This window comes from Petromyzon marinus, chromosome 20 (assembly GCF_048934315.1).
Source record: "Petromyzon marinus isolate PM22_M1 ecotype Great Lakes invasive population chromosome 20, UKy_Petmar_22M1.pri1.0, whole genome shotgun sequence".
Taxonomy (NCBI): domain Eukaryota; kingdom Metazoa; phylum Chordata; class Hyperoartia; order Petromyzontiformes; family Petromyzontidae; genus Petromyzon; species Petromyzon marinus.
The window spans coordinates 12,607,488-12,630,195 of NC_133686.1; the positions used below are offsets into that span (position 1 = coordinate 12,607,488).

Here is a 22,708-nt window from a genome sequence, read left to right on the forward strand (position 1 = left end):
AAGAAAAACCATGTGGCTTTTATAGTAATATTATTAATAAATTAATAATTTCATAATAATTTGCCCACTTTTCTTGGGTCTTTCGGTAAAGTCACGTCGATAGGTTCAACAGTTTGCCTTTAGAGCCTAACCCCCTTTCCTGATGACAACCGCTTGTGTTGCGATCGAACATCGTAGTATTTTGTTACGAAAGTTTTAAGTCAAGATTTAATTTGTTCATTGCTTTCCTTGCGATGCGGTTGATTCGTGATTATTTATATATATTTAAATGGTAGTGGAGTGGTGGATTTTTCTCTCTCTCTCACCCCCCCCTGTTACTGTCGGCATGCCTGTCAAGGTGTCCGCTAATGGGAACGTGGCCAGAACGTCAAGCGATTAATTATTGATCACAAGAAATGTTTCGTACGGCGGTACTTAACGCCGGAATAGTGAAGATGAAAGGGTGGTCAGCCCCTTGACTTCATTTCAGCAAAGATCGACAGTCCCCCCACCCAACCCCTTCTGAGCCGGTATTGGCAGATGATTTGCGTCCGATTGATTTTCGGCTTCTGGGCCATCGATTAGCTTGCGCGGGCCTCGTTTGGCGGGATTTGTGGAGTCGCGGATGGCCAATTGCTTGAGCATTGCTCCGGTCTACGTTGAGTTATTTAATGTACTGGCAGCTTTGCGTCGCCCGTTCACGCCCGCTCACTTCTCTGCATGTGTTTATATCTCTTAATGTGCTCAAAGCCACAGATGTTTCTGCGCGTGTTATTTTATGGAACGAGTATCACGGCACGTCATAACATTACTTGTGCAATTTCTTATTTGTTTAGATAAATTAAATTGTATAAAACATTCCCATTTTAGTGGTGGCATAGTGGTCTTTGCACTGCACTCTGTTCTGGTGGACCGGATTCAATTCATGGCCTCGCGCATCGGTGGCAATTGATACCCGATCCTTGCCTCCCGTGGGGTAACCCCGCTTGTAATGAATACCTGGCGCGGTACGTGAACATTGTGGGGATACAAAACGCGATCGGGGATTGGTGCCCGGCAGGAGCACTCGCCACAGACGTCTGTACGGATGAACGAAACCTTTCCACCGTTCGCGCGCTGTACGATCGCTCGCTGCATTTGCCCATGCGTGCACGTGTGTGTAATCGCCGCTGCTGCTCTCTGTGTTTCCTTGGCAGGCTTGCGTCGGATGGAATGAAATGAGATCGACGTGCAAGCGCCGCCATGGAGAGCTGTGAATTCTCGGCCGCACCGGGGGGACACGACGGGGCCCGCCGCGGCGGCGGTAGCGCCGGGAGTCCGTCGGAGGGAGAAGGGGGGGCGGGGGCACTGGCGGCCGACCTGGGCCCGGCAGAGGGCCGCTCGCCGGCGCCGCCCGAGCCGAAGGGCGCCGCGCGCGGCCGCACGGAGCGCCGGCGGGCCGCTCCGCTCGACTCCGACGAGAAAGAGAGCAACGGGGAGGGTAGGGCGGACGGAGAAGAGGAGGGGGACGAGGAGGAGCTGGACAAGGAGTTTGAGGAGGATGATGAGGCCGACGAGAGCGACGTAGAGAACCTGTCCGGAGAGATCGTCTACCAGCCGGACGGATCCGCCTACGTCATCGACGACGGTGGTGCGGGCCCCGGCGGGGGCTCCCCGCGCTCCCTTGACGGCGTCCTCCCGTCGGCACAGGCCCTCCTGCTGAGCGCGCTCGGCCAGCGGGCGGACGGCGCGCCCCCCGCGGCCGCCTTCCCGCGCATCATCAGCACCTGCCACATCGCGGCGGCCTCCTCGCTCGGCAAACGCCTCTGCCGGGACGCGGAGACCGCCACCTTCCCAAATACCTCAGCGCTCGTGCGCAGCCCGGTCCTTCACAGCTTTCGCGTGTACGACGTGCGACGGGGCGTTCCCGGCGGGGACAGCTGCGCCAAAGCCCCTCTCGTGGCCAAAGACAATTCGGACCCGGCCCAAAGGCGGCCGCCTGCTTTCGAGAGGTCGGCGCGGCACGGCGACGGGAAGCAGAAGCCCATCTTGATGTGCTTCCTCTGCAAGCTTTCGTTTGGCGCGGCGAGGTCCTTCGCGGCGCACGCCGTGCAGGAGCACGCCGTCGCGCTCGTGGCCGAGGAGCGCCGGCTTCTCAAGCGCCCGGGGACGTCCGCCATAGTCCAGGGCGTCGGCAACGACAAGGAGCCGCTCGTCAGCTTCCTGGAGCCCGAGGCGACGGAACTGCCGGCGCCGCAGGCCGCGGCGAAGGCGGCGGTCGGCCTCGTGAGCCCGGGGCTGTGCGGTTTCATCAGCAGGTCGCCCAACGCAGGGGCTTCCCCTGTGGCCGCTGAAAAGCCGGCGCAGCCGCTGAGCGTCGGTTCCGGCGCGTTCCTGGCACCCAAATCCCCTTTTACCTCAACTGCTCCCCTTGGGCGACTGCCCTCCAACCTCTGTGTGGAAGACCTCGGGAGAGGAAGGTCTCCCGAGAAGAGCACGGATGCGGGATTAAGTCAAAAGGGCTCCTCCCACGAGGAGCTTGAAAATAACAATCCTGAGGAGGAAAATGACGATGACCTCAATGATGATGAGATGTACGATGATGATGATGACATAGACGATGTGGATGAAGTACCTCGAGTTTCACTAGTTGACAACCCTCACAGCAGCAGTGAGCTTTTAACCCTCTCAAACCAAAGCATTTTTAAACCTTCTTTTCTGACGCCTAGCGTGCTAAACTCTACTACTCCAAAGGCTAACTCATCTACCTTCATAGCTTTCATGGACGGCAGTGCTGGCGCGAGCGCGAGCGGCGCCGGCCTCGGCATTGCCGGCAACACAAACAGCAGCAGCAGCAGCAGCGATGACGCGGATCCGCAGAAACTGCCCAAAGACGGTCTCACGGACGAGGAGAGGACGGGCGAGGCGAGGGCCTCGGAGGAAGGCGGCGTGCCGGCCGCGCTGCACAGCCCGCCGCCGCCACCGCTGGCCGTGCCAATGCTGGCGCTGCCATTCGGCGAGTGCCACGGGCAGCACCCGGGCGGTTCGGTGGAGTGCCCCAAGTGCGACATGGTGCTGGGCTCGTCGCGCTCGCTCGGCGGGCACATGACCATGATGCACTCGCGCAACTCCTGCAAGACGCTCAAGTGCCCCAAGTGTAACTGGCACTACAAGTACCAGCAGACGCTGGACGCCCACATGAAGGAGAAGCACCCCGAGCCGGGCGACGCCTGCAACTTCTGCAAGTCGGGTCAGCCGCACCCGCGGCTGGCGCGCGGCGAGAGCTACACGTGCGGCTACAAGCCCTTCCGCTGCGACGTCTGCAACTACTCCACCACCACCAAGGGCAACCTGAGCATCCACATGCAGTCCGACAAGCACCTCAACAACATGCAGAGTCTGCAGAATGGCGGCGTGGTGCCCGCGCGGTCGCCCGGCGCGATAGGGGGCGACCAGCCGCCGCAGTCGTGCGCGGCGTACGCGGGCACGCCGTCGTCGCCCGTGCAGTCCCTCGCCGGCGGCGGGGCCACGGCGACCTCCGGTGCGGCCGCGGCGGCGGCGTCGTCCTCCGTGTCCACAGCCACCGCCGGCACCGCCTCCGCCGCGTCGACGTCCGGATCGGCGGCGTCCGTGCCGTCCCCGTCGCCTTCGCCGACCAGGGCCAAGCCCAAGCCGACGTGGCGCTGCGAGGTGTGCGACTACGAGACCAACGTGGCGCGCAACCTCCGCATCCACATGACGAGCGAGAAGCACATGCACAACGTGGTGTTGCTGCAGCAGAGCATGAAGCAGATGCAGCAGCACCAGCAGCAGCAGCAGCACGGCCTGGCCGGCCTGGCCCAGGGCTCTGCGGCGGGAGGCATGTCGGGCCCGGCGGGCCTCGGCCCCACCGAGGCAGAGCTCTACCAGTACTACCTGGCGGCGGCGGCTGCGGCGGCCCAGGGGATGGGCCACCCCGGCCTCAAGCTGGACAAGGCCATGGAGCAGCAGTACCTCCTGGGGGGATTCCAGCTGGACCCGAGCACGGGCCTGGCCGCTCTGCCCCCGGGACTCGGTAAATTGAGACGGCAGTGGCGCTGGGCTCTGGGCAGCGCCGCCAAAAATCCTTGCGAGCGCACGCGTAACGGCAGTCGTGTAATGTCAGTAACTTAATTCCTGCACGGCTGCGCTGTTGAGATACTCTTACATTCACGCGTGTTATTTTATACACACGCACTCAGTATATCTTTTTATAATGTTCCCTCGTAATGGTTACGTACGCGCATGCGCATATAATACTATGAAGCAATGATGTAGGTTTACACAGCGTCAACAGCGGTACATAATCGTAACATACATAACATGGGATGGTAAGGGAAAAGTTATTTTTTAAGTAAACATGCCTTGGTGCGTGGGTGTATATGCACTTTCTTAGTATAATTACTACTTATCCATGCATAGTCAACAATATATTGCATCTTTAAAGTTTCTGAAATGTTTATACGCTGTTTACATATTAATTACAGCTTAAAGTACATATTGACATTGAGCAGTATTTGTAGTCACGTAATCATTGGTATTTGTAATTGAGTCTGAATATTCACGTAAAGAAACACATGAACAACAGTCACCTCAATGTGACTTCCTACTAAAATGAGCATTGGGGCAGTGCTCATCTCATGTTTACAGCCCTTGGCCAGTGGTGTAAATTCCATGTTCCTAAGGCAGGAGCAAGGCTATCATCCATAGGCCAACCACTGTTAGTTAACCTTCCCAGAAAATCCGTCCTCATTTTATCAGCCCATGAAGGATGAATAAGTCAACCCTCCAACCAATGTTTTGAACTCCGCAACCTTGCAATCGTGAGCCTACTCGTTCTTCCTCTGAGCCAACAAAAACGCAATTGTAACACAAGGGAGGCAAACGTCGATAGCTGTAGGGGACACGATAAACAGAGCAAGGACGCCATGGCATTCCGTACATTAGACACATCATCTAAACAAAGACCAAATATGGCAGCCAGATTTATACGTACGGAACAACAATCAATCTTGATTTTTAAATCGTGCCTTGCGCAATAAAATTGCCTCTAACGCGCTGCACGGTGAAAAAGATAAATGAAGCAACAATAGCGTATATAAACAAATTCAGAAGGATTAATGAACACAAGATGATTACTTCTCGTTTATTAAACTTAACGATTTAACTAGAGGAACAGAAAATGCCATTCGTACTCCCTACAGTCGGTGATTCTTCCCCTGCACCTCCCCCCCTCGCCCCCCCCCCCCCCCACCACTGCACGCCCAGTGGGGAGCGACCTCGCCATGGACCCGCGCCTCGCCTCCATGGGCGGCCAGCACCTGGTGGGGGTGGACCCCGAGCTGCTCGGCCTCTCCGCCGGCTCGGCCGAGCCCTCGGCGGCCTCCGCCGACCCGGCGCTGCGGCTCTTCCAGTGCGCCGTGTGCGGCGTCTTCACCACGGACGCGCTGGAGGCGCTGGCGGCGCACGCCGCCGCCGAGCGCTCGCTCCCCGAGGCCGAGTGGAAGGCGTCGGCGGCGGACGGCGCGCACACGTGCCGCCTGTGCCAGTACGGCACGCCCCTGCGCGCCAACTTCCAGCTGCATTGCAAGACGGACAAGCACGTGGCGCGCTTCCAGCTGGTGGCGCACATCCGCGAGGGGGGGCGCGCCAGCGAGTGGCGCCTCAAGTGCGCCGCGCTCGGCAGCCCCGTGCAGCTGCGCTGCAACGCCTGCGACTACTTCACCAACAGCCTGGAGAAGATGCAGATGCACGCGGCGAGCCCCCGGCACGAGGCCAGCCTCTGCCTCTACAAGGTGAGCCCCCCCCCCGCCTCCCCCCTCGTCCCCCGCCACCGCCGCCCCCCCCCCCGTCCCCCCCGCATCGCCACCGTGTGCCCCCCTCTGTGCACCGGCAGGAGCGCAGCAGCCGCGCTGTGACACTGCGGGGTGCTCGACGTGCGAGTGGCTCCCGGTGGTTATTGCTTAAGAGTCTGGGTGGGATCCGTCACCCCCACCTTTGTCACAGATGACAAGAGTTCTCCTGTAACGGTAATTGTATTACATCTACTGGCTACTGACTTGGCGCCGAGCCTCCTCTTTGTGCGCTGCCGTGCATTTAAAGGTCCCGTCTGCCACCCTTGTTGACGGGAGAGAAACATCGCCTCAACAATTCCATGTTTTTTTCGTGTTGTCGTCCAATTCGTCACCGTGTTGTAGTTGTGCCTCGCGTCTCACCTTCACGTTTCGTTTGCCCAGTTGAGCCGTTGTAGTCCGAGCGCTGTATTGGATTTCCCAAAGTCGGCGGGAGATATGCTCCACGTCAGTGAATGGCCCAAAGAGGTGTGACACCTGAGAGGTACTAAGAGACCCAGTCCCAATACCTCGCCACGTGTGGGTGCCCCCCACTTTCTGAGCAGCGTGGAAGAGTAGGTCAAATGCCCTCTGGTGGGAGGCCCTTCTGTCGGCTGTCACGTGAGCGTTCAATTACAGGGCCGTGCGTTTACCTTTCCTCCTGCCATACCGCTCTCTCTCTGTCTCTACCACACCTATATGGTGGTGCTTGCTATTCTCTGCAGAGTGATTCGCTACATTTAAATAATGACATTAGTCTGTACGTTTAAGCTCCTACAGCGCATAGCTCAGTGGTGTGCAACTGTCAGCTCGATGCATGTGAGAACCCTGTTTTAATTTAGAGTGGCTTCCTGGATTCGAACCCAAGTCCTCAGCAGGTGTTGTGAGATGCGTGTTTAACCCACTGAGCTGCTCCTGAGATCTACAGTGGTCTAAAACATTACAAGGGGCATCTTTGTGTCTGTTTAGATCAGTGGCTTCAGCATTGAGATTGGGGGTAGATACCAGGAGAGAACTTTCAAGTTTATCTATAACAACAGTTATCACCAAATGGAGCTACATTTAAATAATGTAATTGAAGGTCTCACTATGGAGAAAAATGTAGAAATCTTTGTTTAAAAGATCAGATTCAGAAGCTGCAATTATTGTACTACATTAGGGTTCAGATTTCATGGGGGTTTTTAACATTAATTTACTGATGAGTATTTTCCGAATGTGCATATTGAAAGGAAGAATGGCAGTTTGGGAAAACTGGAGGGCTGACGTTTGGGAAGACTCAAATAAGTCCACAAGTTCCAGATTGGGAATCAAAACAAGTGTGTGAGAAGGAAGATTCTGTCGCACAAACCATAGCTTTACACGATTCATTGTGGGTTCCATTTTCTTTACTGACAGTTATTTATTGTAGATAATTGCTCATCCGTCAAAGCAATGACAAGTTCAACAAAATGTGGCATGAGGGCACTCGCCTTCTCAGCCTCGGCATCTGATGCAGCTGACCCCAGCCATTAGAAAGAAAAAAAATCCCAGCAGAGTGATTCCAAACGTAGCTCAATAACCACCAAGATTTGGAAAAGTTTCAGGCTGTAGGATAACCCCTGAAGGTGGCCTACTGAAGACCGCAAAGCTGGATTTGCTTCATTGCCCACAATTTCCACAAAATTAAAATGAGGGCCTGCCAAGCTGAGGGGTTCAATTCAGGACCCAAGGTGCCCCACCAAGACACCACACACTGTGAGCAGCAGAGTTACTTCCCTGTTTGGACATATATATGCTGCACTGTTCAGCAAAGTAATTGTTAGTCACTACAGTGTAAGCTTGCAGTTTCACTTTTGACGATTTACTAACTGCGTTCGTATGTTCCGGTTTTTAAACGTGTCTGTGTGTGTGTGTGCGCGCGCTTGCCCATGTGCACGCAATGTGTGCCATTCTGCAACATGTTCGGGTGCGACTTTTTCACACCAATAATAGCAATCGGCTTCCATTTCATGGCTCCTATAAAATGGAGCGCTCAGCTGCTAATGCCTTTTTTTTCTCTTTTCCCGAAGAAAATTTTATTTTTTCCCCTCAACATATCGCAAAGCAATAGGGCGGTGTGCGAAAAGTGGGGTGCGGTGCACACCTCGGCGAAATTGGAACGCGAGCGCACGCATTCCACCGAGCGCGCGCAGAGCGGCTCGACGCGGCGCTTGTGCGCTGTTAGCGCGAGGGTCGAGACGCCGCGCCGATGCCAACACCGGAGCCTCTCTCGTTTCCATTGTAACATTTTTTTTCGTTGGCAGAGAGCATGCAACTCGTTATTTACTCTCCTTCCACGTGCACCGTTATTAATACAGGAGACGTGCAAACAGCAATGGGCATGTTCTATCTAAAGTTCTAATTAATATTATGCGTCTAAAAAAAAAAGTTTTGAGTTGCAGTCACAATTATACGGAGTTTACATGGCGAGGTCAAGTGTTAACACGCGCATAGCTGGTAAGCGAGTGAACCTCATTATGCAGCTGATTTTAAACGTTTTGACCCATGACCTGCAAAGCACTACCTCAGTGCAACATCTGCTCTGCAGAGGTGTGTGGGTACGGTACCGTTACCAAAATACTGCCCATGTCTCGTACACACAGCGGCCAAATGGCTCGTCAAGTGCTGTCAAATGAGCGGCGTGAAATTATCAATTATCCACTCGTCCTAAATTGGTTGAATTTTTGTACATTCTATAAGCATCAGTTGGCTGGATTATTGGAATTGAGGTACTCATTATTCAAGTACTGTGGTCATTTAAAATTTTTCATTTTGCTCATGTTCAAATACAACGCAATGCATGTGCCCATAATGTTACGGTAAGCTAAGAGGACAACTAATGCAATTTGTGTAGTGTGGTGCACTGCAAATATATGCTGAAACATTCTGTGCATGGCTGTAAACAAGATACTTTGGTCAAGGCAAGTTCAATTAAGATCCATATTTGCAATTTTCCTGTAAAATGCTCAGTTATTTTTTCATGAACGCTAAAGGAAAAACCAAGTAATGTAATGCTCAGTAATAGAATCGATTTATCCCATTTCACAGGGAACATTGTGTTTTCAGAGTTTACACTTCAACAGAGGCCCATGAATGCTGATGATTAAACTGCCCATGGCAATTTAACATGGATGCCCGTCATTTCTATAGCAACACATTTGAAATGGTTGCTATGAGCAGAATAACACCTCTGTGACTGCCACAACGTCAATAATTGGTTTAGTTTGCACTCAATTTGCACTAATGAGCTCGGATATTGATAACGCTAGCAGCTGAGACACCCGCAACTGGAAGTGACAGAAAAAAATCCTCTATCGATGACCACGCACCATGCGCTTGTTCGCACGTTCACGCACAAGGCCTTCTCCGATACAGGGAAAATCAAGCCCGCGCGTTTCCAAAAAAAATTACATCAGGCGCGTTATTCTAACGACAGCATCTTAACCCAATTTGTTCGTTTCCAAGCAAGTGCGTGTGACAGCAGACATTTGCAATTAAGTGGCTGCATCTGCCTCTGACTCGTCTGCCTCTGACGCAGCCCAAGAGGCTTTGCTGCAGTGGAATTAGCCATGGCTGGGTCCGTTCTGTGCCAAACATTTAAATCATATTGCTTTTATTGACTGATTCGTGTTGTACTAGGGAAGAGCAACAAACTCAAGTCACCTTTCCTGTAGAGAGCACTGCCACCCTTTTTGATGACACCTCCTGTGTCGAAGGCACTCACTGCTCGTGCGATATCGAACACGCCCGGGCGACCTTCTTGCCGCGCCGTAGGTACCACCGCACGGTCCGCGGGACGAACACGAGAGAAGGGCGACATCGCTCGCCAGGAAATCAAGGCCGCATCGTCGTAAGCTAAATATATTATACTACAGACTATTTTTTATTTTACCAGGTAAGGCCCACTGAGCTATGTAGCTCTTTTTCAGAAGCAACCGGGCCACAAATAATAGCTCAACGAAGTGGCTCATTACGTGGACATTGGTAGCAGCCAAATACTCTAAACGTGTGTTTCTGAATATGGAGGGAAAACCGAAGGACCCTGAGAAAAATACACAAGACCACGGGTAGAGAAACATGCAAACTTGAAATATATAGGCGTCATGGTTGGGATCAAACCAACGACCTCCTGTATACCAGGCGAGGTAGTTAACATCTCGCCACCACACGATCGCGCCGAACGATTAGCTGTGCCGAACAACGTGACGTGTCCGACTGTTGCGTATCTGCCCCGACCAATTATCCACCACGCCTAGTTCTGGGAAAACGATGTCCCACTATGTCCGCCATTTCTGCAATGGCTATACAAAGAAGCCCTTAAGTGTGAGCTGGTGTCCATTTGGTAGGCATTGTTTTATATTTCTTGTAAATGTTTTATACGTCGAAGGCTTCTTGACTACATTGAAAACCATGTTACAGTGCACAGTACTATATTCTTCATCGCTTACTTCGCAGCATTTTTCCCTGTGTTTAAAGAAGTTTTGCTTTATTTTTGTCCAGCACCCTATTTGCGCGTGGTGTAACCGTAATTTTTTTCCCCCGAGAGATTTTCAACGTATATATCCGTACGTACCCAGATCCCCACAGCGAGTCGGATACGTGACGTTGTACTGCACCGTGATTGTGCAGTTCACCTGTCCTCACACACGATTACGAGGAATAAACAAGAACCCCGAGGGATGACCTAAGAATGTTCCCTATTCAGCTACAGCTCTGTGCTCATTTTCCCTTGGCTGTGCGTGTTCTTTTGTTTTCTACTTGCGTGGGCAATTTTTTTTTTTCAAATTTAAACTGGCCCTTCCCTTGCCACCAACTACTACCTCTTTTCCTTAAACTCCCCATGGTGACGGTGTGTGGGGGGGGCTGTTAGGCAACTCAAGTTGACTCAAGAATTAGCCTGTGCGGTTATAGGCGATGACTTGGGGATTGGATCTCTGTGGACAACGGAGCCCCCCTCTCTCCGTCTCCACTGCAGCCCCTCCAGACGTACCCACCACCCATGCCGCACGGTGTGTGTGTGTGTGCCGTGCATTCAGCCCTTTCTAACAACAATTATAATGTAAATGTTGTGGGTTTACTCTCCAACGCATCGGTGTGCTGAACTGGTAACGAATTGACATGCTTTGTTTACGTGACAAACATTGCTAAATGGCTGTGTCCGGTGGTGGCGGGTTTAATGCCACATTTATATTTACACGATCTAAACCAAAAAAACAACCTCTATTACGGACAACAATTATGTCTGCTTCTCTTAAGGCAAGGCCCTCCCTGTACGCGCCGGACACGTGTGTCGTTCTATGAACGTCTTCTTTTTTTTGTGGGTGCTAACCCTGTGTTCTGATTTTCTGACATTTAAAAACAATATTTCTGTTGACTTGTGGAACTCAGTAAACCCGTCACACCACTCTGGCTAATTCGTTGGTATTTAGTCAGTCAGAAGGCCCCCCCCCCGCTTGCACCTTAGTTGCTTGTGTTGTGAAATACCAAAAATCGTCCCCGTGTTGTTTTACATTGGTTCAATGTTATTTTTAGATACAGCTGCCCTGCATTTTTCATTGTCCTCAGTTGTCTTGTCGGTTCCTCGTGTCGGTGCCGTCAAGGTGCTGTTTTATGATTTGCAGGGCCGCATGCGGCGCCTCTGAATAGCTACTAAAATGTGAATCAAACAAAGGCAGCTTAGGCCGCTTATTGTACAACGTCGAAAGTGTTGTTTCCCCACCTGCACATTAGCGTACAGCGAGTGAGTGGCCACGCCATCGGAATGCCAAAATACTTTTCGGCGCAGATCCTGAATTTAAATCCATTCGCACAACGGCGTCCGCACCTAACTAAAGAGACATTTGCGCTGTAATTGTCCCCGAACGCGCACACAAAAAGTGATGGCACTGGCCCGGCCAGGCGCTAATGGTGCACTGTGGAAACGCAGCAGAGAGGAGGGCCTTTGTGTATACCCAAGATTTGTTGTACCAGCAATTAACAGCCCTTTTGCGTGATGCCACTTGAATGTATATATAAAAAAAAGAGAGAGAAGTTTAAATGTCCGACGTGGAAATTTACCTCGCGTCAACTTCACGAAATATGGAGAATGTTATTGTGATTTCCTTCACCTTGGCGTCCCCCTCGGAACTTGTTTTAACTTGAACACCGCGGCGTGTGGGGGGCTTAGTGACGATTACATTAAGTGGGTCGGCCTGCGATGACCCTCACGGCCAGTGTTTGGAGTAAAGCTGGACCGTGGAGGTCTGTTTGCTTATGTTTCACTGCCCACTGGCATTAACAAATGGCAAGGACAGGGCCCTTTTCTTTCTCTCTCTACAAATGCCTCATGCAATAATAACAAAACAAATTAAAGCAGTTTTGCAGGAGTATCTTGTTACAACTAGTGAACGTGCAAGCATCATTGCGCAGCGCATCAAAATGGTATCTGGCAACAAAAAAGAACGGCGGTTTGAGATGAGTCTTCCGTCAGCTTTACTGTCCCGCGAGCGTGAAAGTTAATGTTGTTAAGCGTTTGGACATTTACTGTCCCGCGAGCGTGAAAGTTAATGTTGTTAAGCGCTTGGACATTCCGCCCATCGTTATTCAAATGGTGAGGGGGGGGGGGGACGGTGTTTAGGGACAAAAAAAAAACCGCGGCGTGGTTATCGCTGTGCAGTTTACAGACTCCCGTCTTGTTTTAGCCTCACTTTTCCCGATAAGCCAGCCATTTCGGCACAACAAGTGGTGGGATAAGCATCCGCGCGGCGGGTGCTTGGAAGGCAGACGACGGCCGCCGCCGCCGCCGCCACCGCCGCCTTTGTTCCCCCGCAGGACGGCGCTCTTATCGACCCCCACCTACCCCATTGCACCTGTAGGGTCAGCGCCGCCGCCGCCAATAACGTGACTGAGCGCACACACAACACACAACAATCGCGGGCCAAGGAGGGGAGACGGGGCACGGGGCTTGGAAGAGAGAGAGAGAGAGGGGAGCGGAACGCTCGCTCGCACCGCACCGCCGTTTGCATTCGCCTCGTGTAATTGTGATTTACCTTCCAAACCCCGCGAGCTGTGACGATCCACTTGATTGCCTCAGAAGTGCAGGAGCCTGATTGCACGTCCCGCAAAAGCGTGCCTTAACAAAGGCTGGCCCAATCCGGGTTACTGTACTTCATTAACCGCTCTCTGGAAATGCATTCTTAATATCTCCCTCAATATTTGACGTCGCGCGACACTGCGGGTTTAAAACAAATATATACATGCGGAAATCCAGATAAACACGGACATGAAATAACACCAAAAAAAAAATGGTTAACTGCCGTTCACCCGGAGTGGTTTTACCTCCATCAGCAGTCTCGGTACGCTCCGACGGACGTCAACACGTGCAAACGCTTTTATTCTGCTCGTGCACAAAAACACAACCTTCAGTGAATGGGACAAAGGAAGAGTGAGACACATTTCACTGAAAAGGCTTCCTTGAAGCATTAGCGAATATTAGTAATGGTAAGCAAAGTATTTTGCGTGTCCCGGAATGGGAGAGGCAGTCAGCATCCGAGATGATTCGCCTTTCCCTAGATTGCACAATACGCTCGGGCCATTTCATACATAGGATTGTCTCTTGTCAATGACACACGCTTTGCAAATTACGTTTCTATTTAAATTTCCTCGCAAAACAACTACTCACAGTGTAGATAATAGTCAAAGCAGTATTATCTGTACAGTATACTGTAGGATGAGGAGTACGACACATAAATCACGCCGCATGTAGATGTACTTTCCAACTACATGTCCATATACCACGTGCAGATGTACAACTACATGTGCACCTATTGCACCAGAGAAATGCGAAGTTCCCAGCAGTGGCTCAGGACAGCCAACAAGGAGATGAGTGCCAGACAGACACATGCTTGATTTCACTGTGCACTATGCTTTTGATTTAAAGCTTTCGTGACTGCAGGGATTCATATGCTTGGTTCTTTCGGTAAAGTCACCACGTAGAAGGGAAACAACAAAATAATAAAAATATATAACAATAAAATTCTCACGACGTTTCGACTGCAACACAAGCAATCATCATCAGGTGTGAAAATCACAGCAAGAAAATTTGAAAAAAGTGGCGTTTATTTTTAACGTTAGCACCATATTATTTTATTGTTTCCCTTCTACGTGACTTTACCGAAAGAACCAAGAATATGTGCACTATGCATTACGTTTTTTTTCTTCTGTGCGCTGTACAAGCACGATTACAAACACGTACAATGACTGGAGATGTGAGGGACGCCGAGAGGAGTACTCTCATCGATTGATTATGAACGCAGCAGCGCACGGCAAAGTTTGAACAACTTCGCTGTTTGAATGTGGAGCGCTTCATTCCCGTTGGCCAGCAGCCACACGCCGAGACACTTTGACGAGCTGAGCGTGAGCCCCGCTTGCATCGATTGGCTTGTCGCTGAGCGTGCGCCTTCTGATTGGCGGTTCAATTGGATTGGCCCCATGGGATATGAAGGGATGAAAGGCCGGGAAATTCGACTTCATAAATTATGGTCAGATAGAGACCCATTGGGGAGATTGAAGTGGGATTGGCCGGGAAGGAGGCAGTTAAAATAAGCTAGAAAGGCCTGAAAAAGGATCAATAGGGCCCGCACAGGAACTCGGGACACCTATGATGAGATACTCCCTACATGCATGTTGTTGCTCCCATATGTATATATGTTGGCCTAATCAATAATAAGCCCTTACAAAAACATTCTACGTCTGGACCTCCGTTCATCTGGTGGCAGCGGTGGGATTACTCCAACTTGTCCCATCTCAACTGCAAGAAGAACCCCCAGGGGAGAACCAGTGAGAGCAGGAGCAGCCAAAAGGTGAGCGATTGCTCTAGGCTTTCCGAGTCCTTGACTGGCCAGAAGAGGAGACGCCGAGAAGGCTTTGCCTGCGGCACTGAGTGACGAGGCGCTGGCCATATTCTCCACCATCCCAGCTGACAATGCTTGCAAGGAGATGGCAGTAATCTTCCCCCCTCCATTCAGCGCCATGCAAATATTTCGAATCTGTTGGGGCAGCAATTCAGAATTTCCGTTGGCATATCAAAGCCTGTTGGTGCTCGCCAAGGGCGCTTTCCCACCTGTGGGTGGCCCGGCGCTAGACTCCACGGTGGTGGAGCAGCTCCTCACATTTGCATATAGAGTGAACATCATGCTACCAGCCACCGAGGATGACTTGCAATCACCTCCTCACGGGGCGCCACAAACATTTGTGCCTACGAGGAGGGTCCAGCTGGTGTGATAGCCCAGGTGGCGGAGCATCCAGCTGGAGCTGAGCAAGGAGCGACGGAGGGTACACAAGGAGCAGCGAAAGCAGGGAGCCACGGTGGCGAGATGTTAACTACCTCGCCTGGAATGGAGGAGGTCGTGGGTTCAATTCCGACCCTGACGCCTGTATATTTCGAGTGTGCGTGTTCTCTCTGTGATCGCATGGATTTTTCTCCGGGTCCTCTGGTTTTTTCCCTCCACATTTAGAATCATGAATTTAGGGTATTTGACTGCTATAAATGTCCACATGATGATAAGCCACTTCGTTGAGCTATCATTTGTGATGGCCAGGTCGCTTCTGAAAAAGAGCTGTATTGCTCAGTGGGCCTTACATGGCTAAAATAAAAACGCGTTAAGTTTAGTTTAGGGAGGACCAGGTGTGGCTATTGCAGAGGCGGCGTTGGGAGGACGTTGGGAAGACATTGGGTCGATGGTGGTGGCCATCCGGAGATCTGTCGGTGATGCACCAGGAGACCATGCACGCGGGCAGCCTGGTGGACACTCAGGCACTCTGAAGCAGCGTCTCATACTCTGGTAGACTGCCAACGTTATGGCCAGAGCAGCCACATCGCACGGGGTTGCCATAGAGGTCCGGTTGCGCCTGGGTAGGTTCTGCGCTACAATTGGCGCTTATTTGTGCAGGTTCTTAAAGCCTCCCTCACTGTCACCGCTGTGCAGGCTGAGACAATCCTAGATCCCCTGGATCTTGTGTGAGGACGATTCCAATGTTGGTAGGTGCAGTCGACAAGTCCTCAGGAGTGGTTGATGACTCTTCGATGGATGCCATATCGGTGCACAATCCAGAGTAGTCAGTTATTCAAGTGCAGCAGATTCGAGCACTGTTGCAAGATTTTGGCGATGTATTTAATCGAAGCCCATGTGACCTGGGATGCGCTTCGCTGATGGAACATGACGTGTATAAGGGGGGTGTGGCTCCCATCTGTCATATTTTGCACAGGATGTGCCCAACTGAGAAAGCCCTTGCACAACAGGCAGTGCAGGAAATGCTGCAAGCTGACATTATATCACTGTCTGCAAGTCTGTGTGGTGCTCCTGTGGTCCTCGTCAAAAAGGCCAGTGATTTGTTGGGTTTTTTTTTACACTTCCGTCATCTTAACAATGTCAGACTGGCCGATGCTCACTCATTCCCACATATTAGTAACTTTGGATGCTGTGGTAGGAGCAACATTTTTTGAACTCTGGATGTCACGATTTTGGCCACTCCCTCTTCATTCTGAGTCCCGACCTCTTTCAGTTTAACTATCTTCCGATGGGCCTACAAATAGTGCTGGCGACGTTTTACGTTCAATGGAGTTGGTCCAAGCTCGTCTCCAATGGTACATATGTCTAATTTACTTTGACATTGTCGTTGTCTTTGGTCACTCTCGATGAACGTGTGAGCCAATTGTGACGCGTTTTCGCTTGGGTTTGGGATGCTAAATTCAAGTTGAAACCCTCTTGAATGTCCACCTAGCCCAATCCTCCGTTCGTTGCCTGAGCCACTTTGTTAATTCCACTGGCGTTGCCACTGATCCAGCTGAAACAACTTGAGTGCAAGACTCGCCCGCACCTAAGAAGAATCGAGTAAGGCCCGAAAAAGGATAAAAAGGGCCCTCAAATGAGAAGCTCCCAGCACTTATGTTGTTGCTCCCTGACGCGTATTTTGATGTTGAGTTGTCGCTTAATAAATAAGTCGTGATATATATACGCACACAGTCTGACGTTTTAGAACACACGATTGACTTCCAAGTCCACCATGGTTTAGTGTTGAAATTACTGTACATCTTAAAATAAAAAAAATCCAATCGGCATTTTGTCCGTTTTTTTTTAAAGGAGGGGTTTTTCCTCCCCTTTTAATTGTTCGCGGGATTAGCCGGCTAACCAGAACTTTGTGCCGTTAGCTCTGTGAAGGCTGGCACTGGAATAAAGGAACCCACGCAAGCCACTTAAAACAAACTGCCTTCCATGTCACAAGGTGACAGCTTACAGTGTTTGTGAGTTTTAGTGCTGGAAAACAGCCAATGTGCCCCGTAATTTAAGATATTTCAGCGTCACAATGTTCTGCCGCATCTCTAAAACGCACCTCGGTTTGCAGCCTGCCCTTTGTAAAGCATTTTTACTGGGGCCTCTTGTCAGTTAAATGGGATCAAATTGTGCAAGGTTCGTTTAAGTATTGCACTTTTCACCACGACGTGTTTGTGTTAAGTTGAATTAAAGTTTTTAACAGGCGACATTTAAACAGGGCATTTCCACTTTTAATGAACTTGCTTGATGGCTTGCGAGAAAAACACCCAAATTGTAACATTATTAAAAATGTCATTGGAGACGTATTTTTCGTTCGTTTCTTAACATATTTTTAAAACAAAAGGTGTTTGTCATTTTGGAAGTGTTGAAGTTTTAAAAAAAGAAGTGTTAAGGGTAAACTGGTAGTTGTCGAACGATGGGATTGTGTCTGTAAATACTGTAGTAGCTGACAATATGTCGGAACTCAATGGTAATGACATTTTCAGCGCTCCAAGGATAGAATGCAAAAATCTTATTCGAGTCCCTTTCGAGTGAAGCATTATTACCTCTGCAAGGCCCGACCTCCAAGAGCATTTGGCTGAGATGGGGGTTGTGTCGCATTCGCAATCACCAGCGGTCGCACTCGGGGCGAAGTCCCCTTCGTTTTGCGAATGCGTCTCATCGCAGCGTGGACGATTCACCTCTTCGTACCTGCCGATGTATTTACGATACTCTGTGACGTCTTCTGGTTGAGGATGTGCAAGCGTCTGAATTTGCGGTTCCAAGTTTTTTTTTTTTGCCACGTGTCTGTTGATTTTTGCAGCTTCGTATTTGGCGGTGCATAAACACTGCAGGTCAGTGTACAATATACAATACAGTATGCATATACTGTGTTAAAAGGGGTGGAGCGGTGGCGCAGTGGTTAGCGCACTAAGAAACGAGCTACCCGAATTTTGATTCCCGGTAATAGCGAGCATCATTGGCAAGCGATATCACTCCTGGCCTCTCTCCCCTTCGCAAAACCCCACTGACCGGTGTGGTGAAGTATGGCCAAAATACCCCCAGGTCTGACATGGGGCTCATGCAATGGAGGATCGAGGATTGCTGGAGAATGTATTATTATTAATGGTTATTATTTATTCTTTATCGTAAAAACACATGAAGGTATGCCGTTAGCCTTGCAGACAGCTGGAGCAGCTGCTGTTGGTCATCACTTATTAACACTGTCACAGCAAGCGAGGGGGTGGTGTGGGTTGTAGCTCCACACCCAGCCACCTTTGTCTCCTTTGCTGATGATGATTTTTACGTATGGCGCCACATGCTATGCTGAGCGGTTTTAGGTTGGGATGCCAGTTGCCACTGGTGTGTATCGTTTTTTGTTGTTGCGGTTCACATTAGCGAAAGCGGATGAATCGAATGTGGGGCTGCCTGTATCATGGCACATTGTGGGAATGGCCACTCCAGTGTTACCTCCCACAACGACACCACACCCAGTTCACACACACACACATTCATGCACAAAGACAAATATCCCCCATGCAGCCTTTAACAGACCGTTGGGCCAAGTGCGGCAAGGGAGCATCTATGAAGGCCAGCACAGCACGCAAGGGGATGGGTGGCCAACACTAAGACTCCCCAGTCCTGATGTTTACATGCTGCACCAGTTACTCATTTAAGGCTTAGTCAACCACGACCAGTTGAAATGTTCGTCACTGTTATTGATCATGAGCAGGAATCTAACTCGCCTGGTCCCTTGCGCAGGGCCCTAACCACTGAAACTACTGCTCCCCACACACGCTCAAACACGTACACGTGCACATTCATACACCACACACACTTGCTCCTAAAGGTACACTTACACATATTTTGTTAATTCTAAATGTTGTACTTCAATTTGTCACGTAGCATGCCTGTTGCTGTACTGCATATGATTAATATGTACAGATGGGACCACAGAAAAGCCTTCCGTTGGGTTTGTACGTGTGCTTTAGTGCCGTAACTGAATCTTAAAACTGCTGCTGCTCACTCACATGTGCGTGTATGCTGCTGAAGGCTATGTATGCGAGCATTGTGCTTTTTTTGTACACACAATATTTGCAGGTTCGGAGTCAAATGATTGTCATAACTGGAAAAGTTAAAGCAAAAGCACGTACATTTATTTGTTTTTTTACATTGGTCCCAATCTTATATCATTGCAATACATAGGTAGGTAAGGGCTTTCTTAAATGATTGAGTTAGCATGTGTGTGCTGTTGATATCTTGAGCACAACACATTTTTTTCCAAGACCTAAATGCTCGTATGTTTAGATATTGATGTTTTATTATTTGACCATGGTGGCAGCCCATTGAGATTCATAATCCCTTTAGTGAAGGAGACCTGGCAAAAAGAGTGTATAATGTACGGCAAGTTCTTCTCTGTTCATTGCCAACTTTTGTTGTGGAGTAACCTTCAGCTGTGGATCATCGCAGACAATATCGTCTTGTTGTGCCTGTGTACATACGTGTGTTGAACTTCTTTCGCACCGTACGTAGCCAACCGTGCTAATCCGAGGTGCGGTGTATGTATGTATGTATGTTGATCTTCTTTCACACCGTACGTAGCCAACCGTGCCAATCGGGGGTGTGGGAAATGCGCACAGATGGATCTGTGTGTGTGAGTGAGCGGATTCACCGTTGTTATCGCATGCGTACATTTTTTTCGAGAGTAGGTGTCGATTCAAGTAACTTTTCATTCCTTTCGATAGCCGCGGTCTTAAAAGGCTCCCCCCCCCCTTTTTTTCTTTAATCCACCGAGATAATTTTTCATTATCAACGGTAATGAAAAATGTGTGGGGGGCATTCCTCACCCCAAACAAAGGTTGACGGGATTGCTGCAACAGGGGTGTCCATAGCCGCGGCCCTGTTAAGACAAAGGGCTACATTGATGGATCTGAGGTCACCTCTTAATGGAATTTTTAAAAAAAAATCCGTCTTCACCAAAAAGGTGGAAGAATAATAGAATGAGCTTTGGTTGTGTGAATATCCCTCAATGTCAAGCAGGAATGAAAGCTGCTCTGAGAAGGCAGGGAGGGGGGGAGGGGTGGTGCTGAGGCTGAGGTGGGGGTTGGGTGGGGGATAAGCCTTAGGTTTTTTTTCAGCTGGGTTTTTTTTGTTTGGTGCGGTGGGCTTTGTTTTAGACTGGGGCTCAGCAAGGCCAGAAGGTTGATGGATTAACGTTGGAACCCAGATGATCCGGCCAGAGTTCCACGGCGTCGTTTGTCAGCCCAAAACCACAGCTTCATGTTCCGCATTATATATTTTTTTTGTCTCGCGAAAGAAAAATGGCGCAATTTTTTTTTTTAAGCGGCAGCCAATACCACCCATGGGCTCTCGGTCCGTTTGTCTTTTGCGCGATGTGAAATTCTTCTTCTTTGTTGTCGCTGCTGCGGTTAATCCATACGAGGTATTTTTCATGCCCCTTGTTTGCCTGCGCGGTCGACGTGAATATTCTGCGCACAGCGAATTGCCCGCTCTGCTGCTTTAAAGATAGCTAAAAAAAATTGTTATCCTGGTTCTGAAGGCTAAAGACAAATTGACGTTTTGACCTGATGGCCTTCATATTTTTTTCTCACATGAACCTAAATCGCCGGGGTTTTTTTTTCTCTCATCCCAACAAAAGAAAAATAATCCAATGTTTCATTATAAACGTGACGCACAATATAACATTTGACACTGCCATCAACAATCGTCTGCTGTTGTCGATGGTACCGCGGGATCTTTAACTTCTCCGTTAATGATGCACTTTTGTAATGCCCTGCGTCATTACCAGTTGGCAGCACGTTGTGAACTGCATGACCCGTCCTAACTGGCCCAGTGGCAGGTGTGCAGACCGCCGGGGCTTGGGCAGCTGCCTAGGCTGGGTCAACTCCCAAGCACGCAGAGACACACGCATGCAGAACATGTACCGCGTTAGTTTGGGTACAGCTGTGTACTTATTACGCGCTGATCATATTCATCCATGCGCATTGCCACTCGTGGGTTTTGAGTTTAGACGTCGGAAATTTATTGCTCTAGGGGTTTTTTTATTTGCTCGTGGCAAAATGATACCACAATTGTACTATCGATGTCAAAACAAGGGGGGAAATAAGTGTCCTTTTCAGAACTCCGCCAGTCAGCAGAACACAACATTTCATGGAATGTCTCTGGAAGGAAAAAAACAAAACTACTTTTGGAACCATTTCAAAGTGTCTCGCCAGACCAACCTCCTTGTTCCCGCATGCCAGTCAATCGGTATATATTTTTAAAGATTTTTTTTAACCCTCAGGGTGATCTCACACAAAACGACGCAAAAGACTAAAAACAAAATGTTTTTATCTGAATTTTTTTTGTCACGTGCAGTTGCTAGCGACGGCGCCGCAGCGTCAAGTCGCTACACTTGACAACGGCGATTTGATCACGGATGGCTTGCCCAGATTCAAGCCGGCTGCGGCGACGCTGCCTCAAGGGCGCGATCCCTCTGAGCCTCCCAGGACGGTGGCTGCAACCTTGTAAATTCCTCATTGGAAAGAACAGGGATATTGCGTAATTCGAAGATTATTTGCCGCAGCCTACGTTAAGTACGTCCGCAGGACCAGAGGACCCAGCTATGGGCTTCTTAGCAACACCTCTGCATGGACGTCGGCTCGCGAGAGCGCTAATTGGGAAAACAGCTTTGTTGGTTTGTCGTGTATCCGGCTCAAAAGTAATACAAAAAAAGTCTCCACGCTAAAATTGAATGGCGAGCTTTGTTTTGGGGGCCTGACTTGTTGATACAAATTCTATATTTCTATGGCAGCGTCCCAGATATCCATAGGAAAAGCAGATCAATTTAGAGGTAAAGAGATAATTTCTTTTGATGCCACCACACCTTATTGTCGCTCCCTTCTGTAAAATCCTGCTACCACTGGACGGTCAATACCAACCATCCAAGCAAGGCCTGTCCCATAGAATCCTGTCATCATGTGGCATCGAGTCGTTTCGTAGATCGCTGCCCGTTGAGCGTCAAAAACCACTTTGTGCGTTGGTAACCTTGGTAACCTGCCCTCCTTCATCCTGCACCAATGCTTCAACTGGCAATTTGTCCAAACAAAAACAAAAAAACACGTGCGGCGACTCCAAGGAAGAGCGGCAACATTGAGCGAAACAAAGGAAAACTGGGTTAGTCTTCACGTGGTCTTTGTGGACGAATCTTTTAAAACAGTTGTGTGCTCTCCTACAGGTGAGTAAAATGTCACCTAATATACTGAGCCCTGGGTAATGCTTGCCACCGCGTCGGAGGGATTACACCGTGGACGCCGACTCAGCACACATGCATCCTGCGACCGGCCACGTGCTCTTTTAAACAGGTCACAAGCAGAACTCCTCACGTTTCTAATTCATTTAAGAGCGGTGTTGTGTACTACGTTGGAATACAACTGCTTGCTGCGTAAGTGTCCGTGTACACGGTTAGCATGTAGCACAATACGGGGATATCTGGTATGATGAATAACTCACCGTACTGTGTTCTAAGAACCCAGGTAACTGGATATGTCATGGACATCAGTGACAATTATAATTCGAACCTGGTGTGACCCT

The 22,708-nt window shown here is 49.9% G+C and overlaps 1 protein-coding gene across 7 annotated transcripts in view; it reads left to right on the forward strand.

Moving 5' to 3' along the window:
* LOC116944082 (zinc finger homeobox protein 3-like) overlaps window positions 1-22,708 on the forward strand; it is a 462,441-nt gene that overhangs the window by 299,322 nt on the left and 140,411 nt on the right. For all 7 annotated transcript variants that reach the window (XM_076068327.1, XM_032957495.2, XM_032957494.2 and 4 more), the window contains 2 exons: window positions 1,176-4,012; window positions 5,245-5,771. In XM_076068327.1, the coding sequence (XP_075924442.1) occupies window positions 1,222-4,012; window positions 5,245-5,771 (3,318 nt within the window). In that variant the 5' untranslated portion in view covers window positions 1,176-1,221. The remainder of the gene's footprint in view (window positions 1-1,175; window positions 4,013-5,244; window positions 5,772-22,708) is intronic.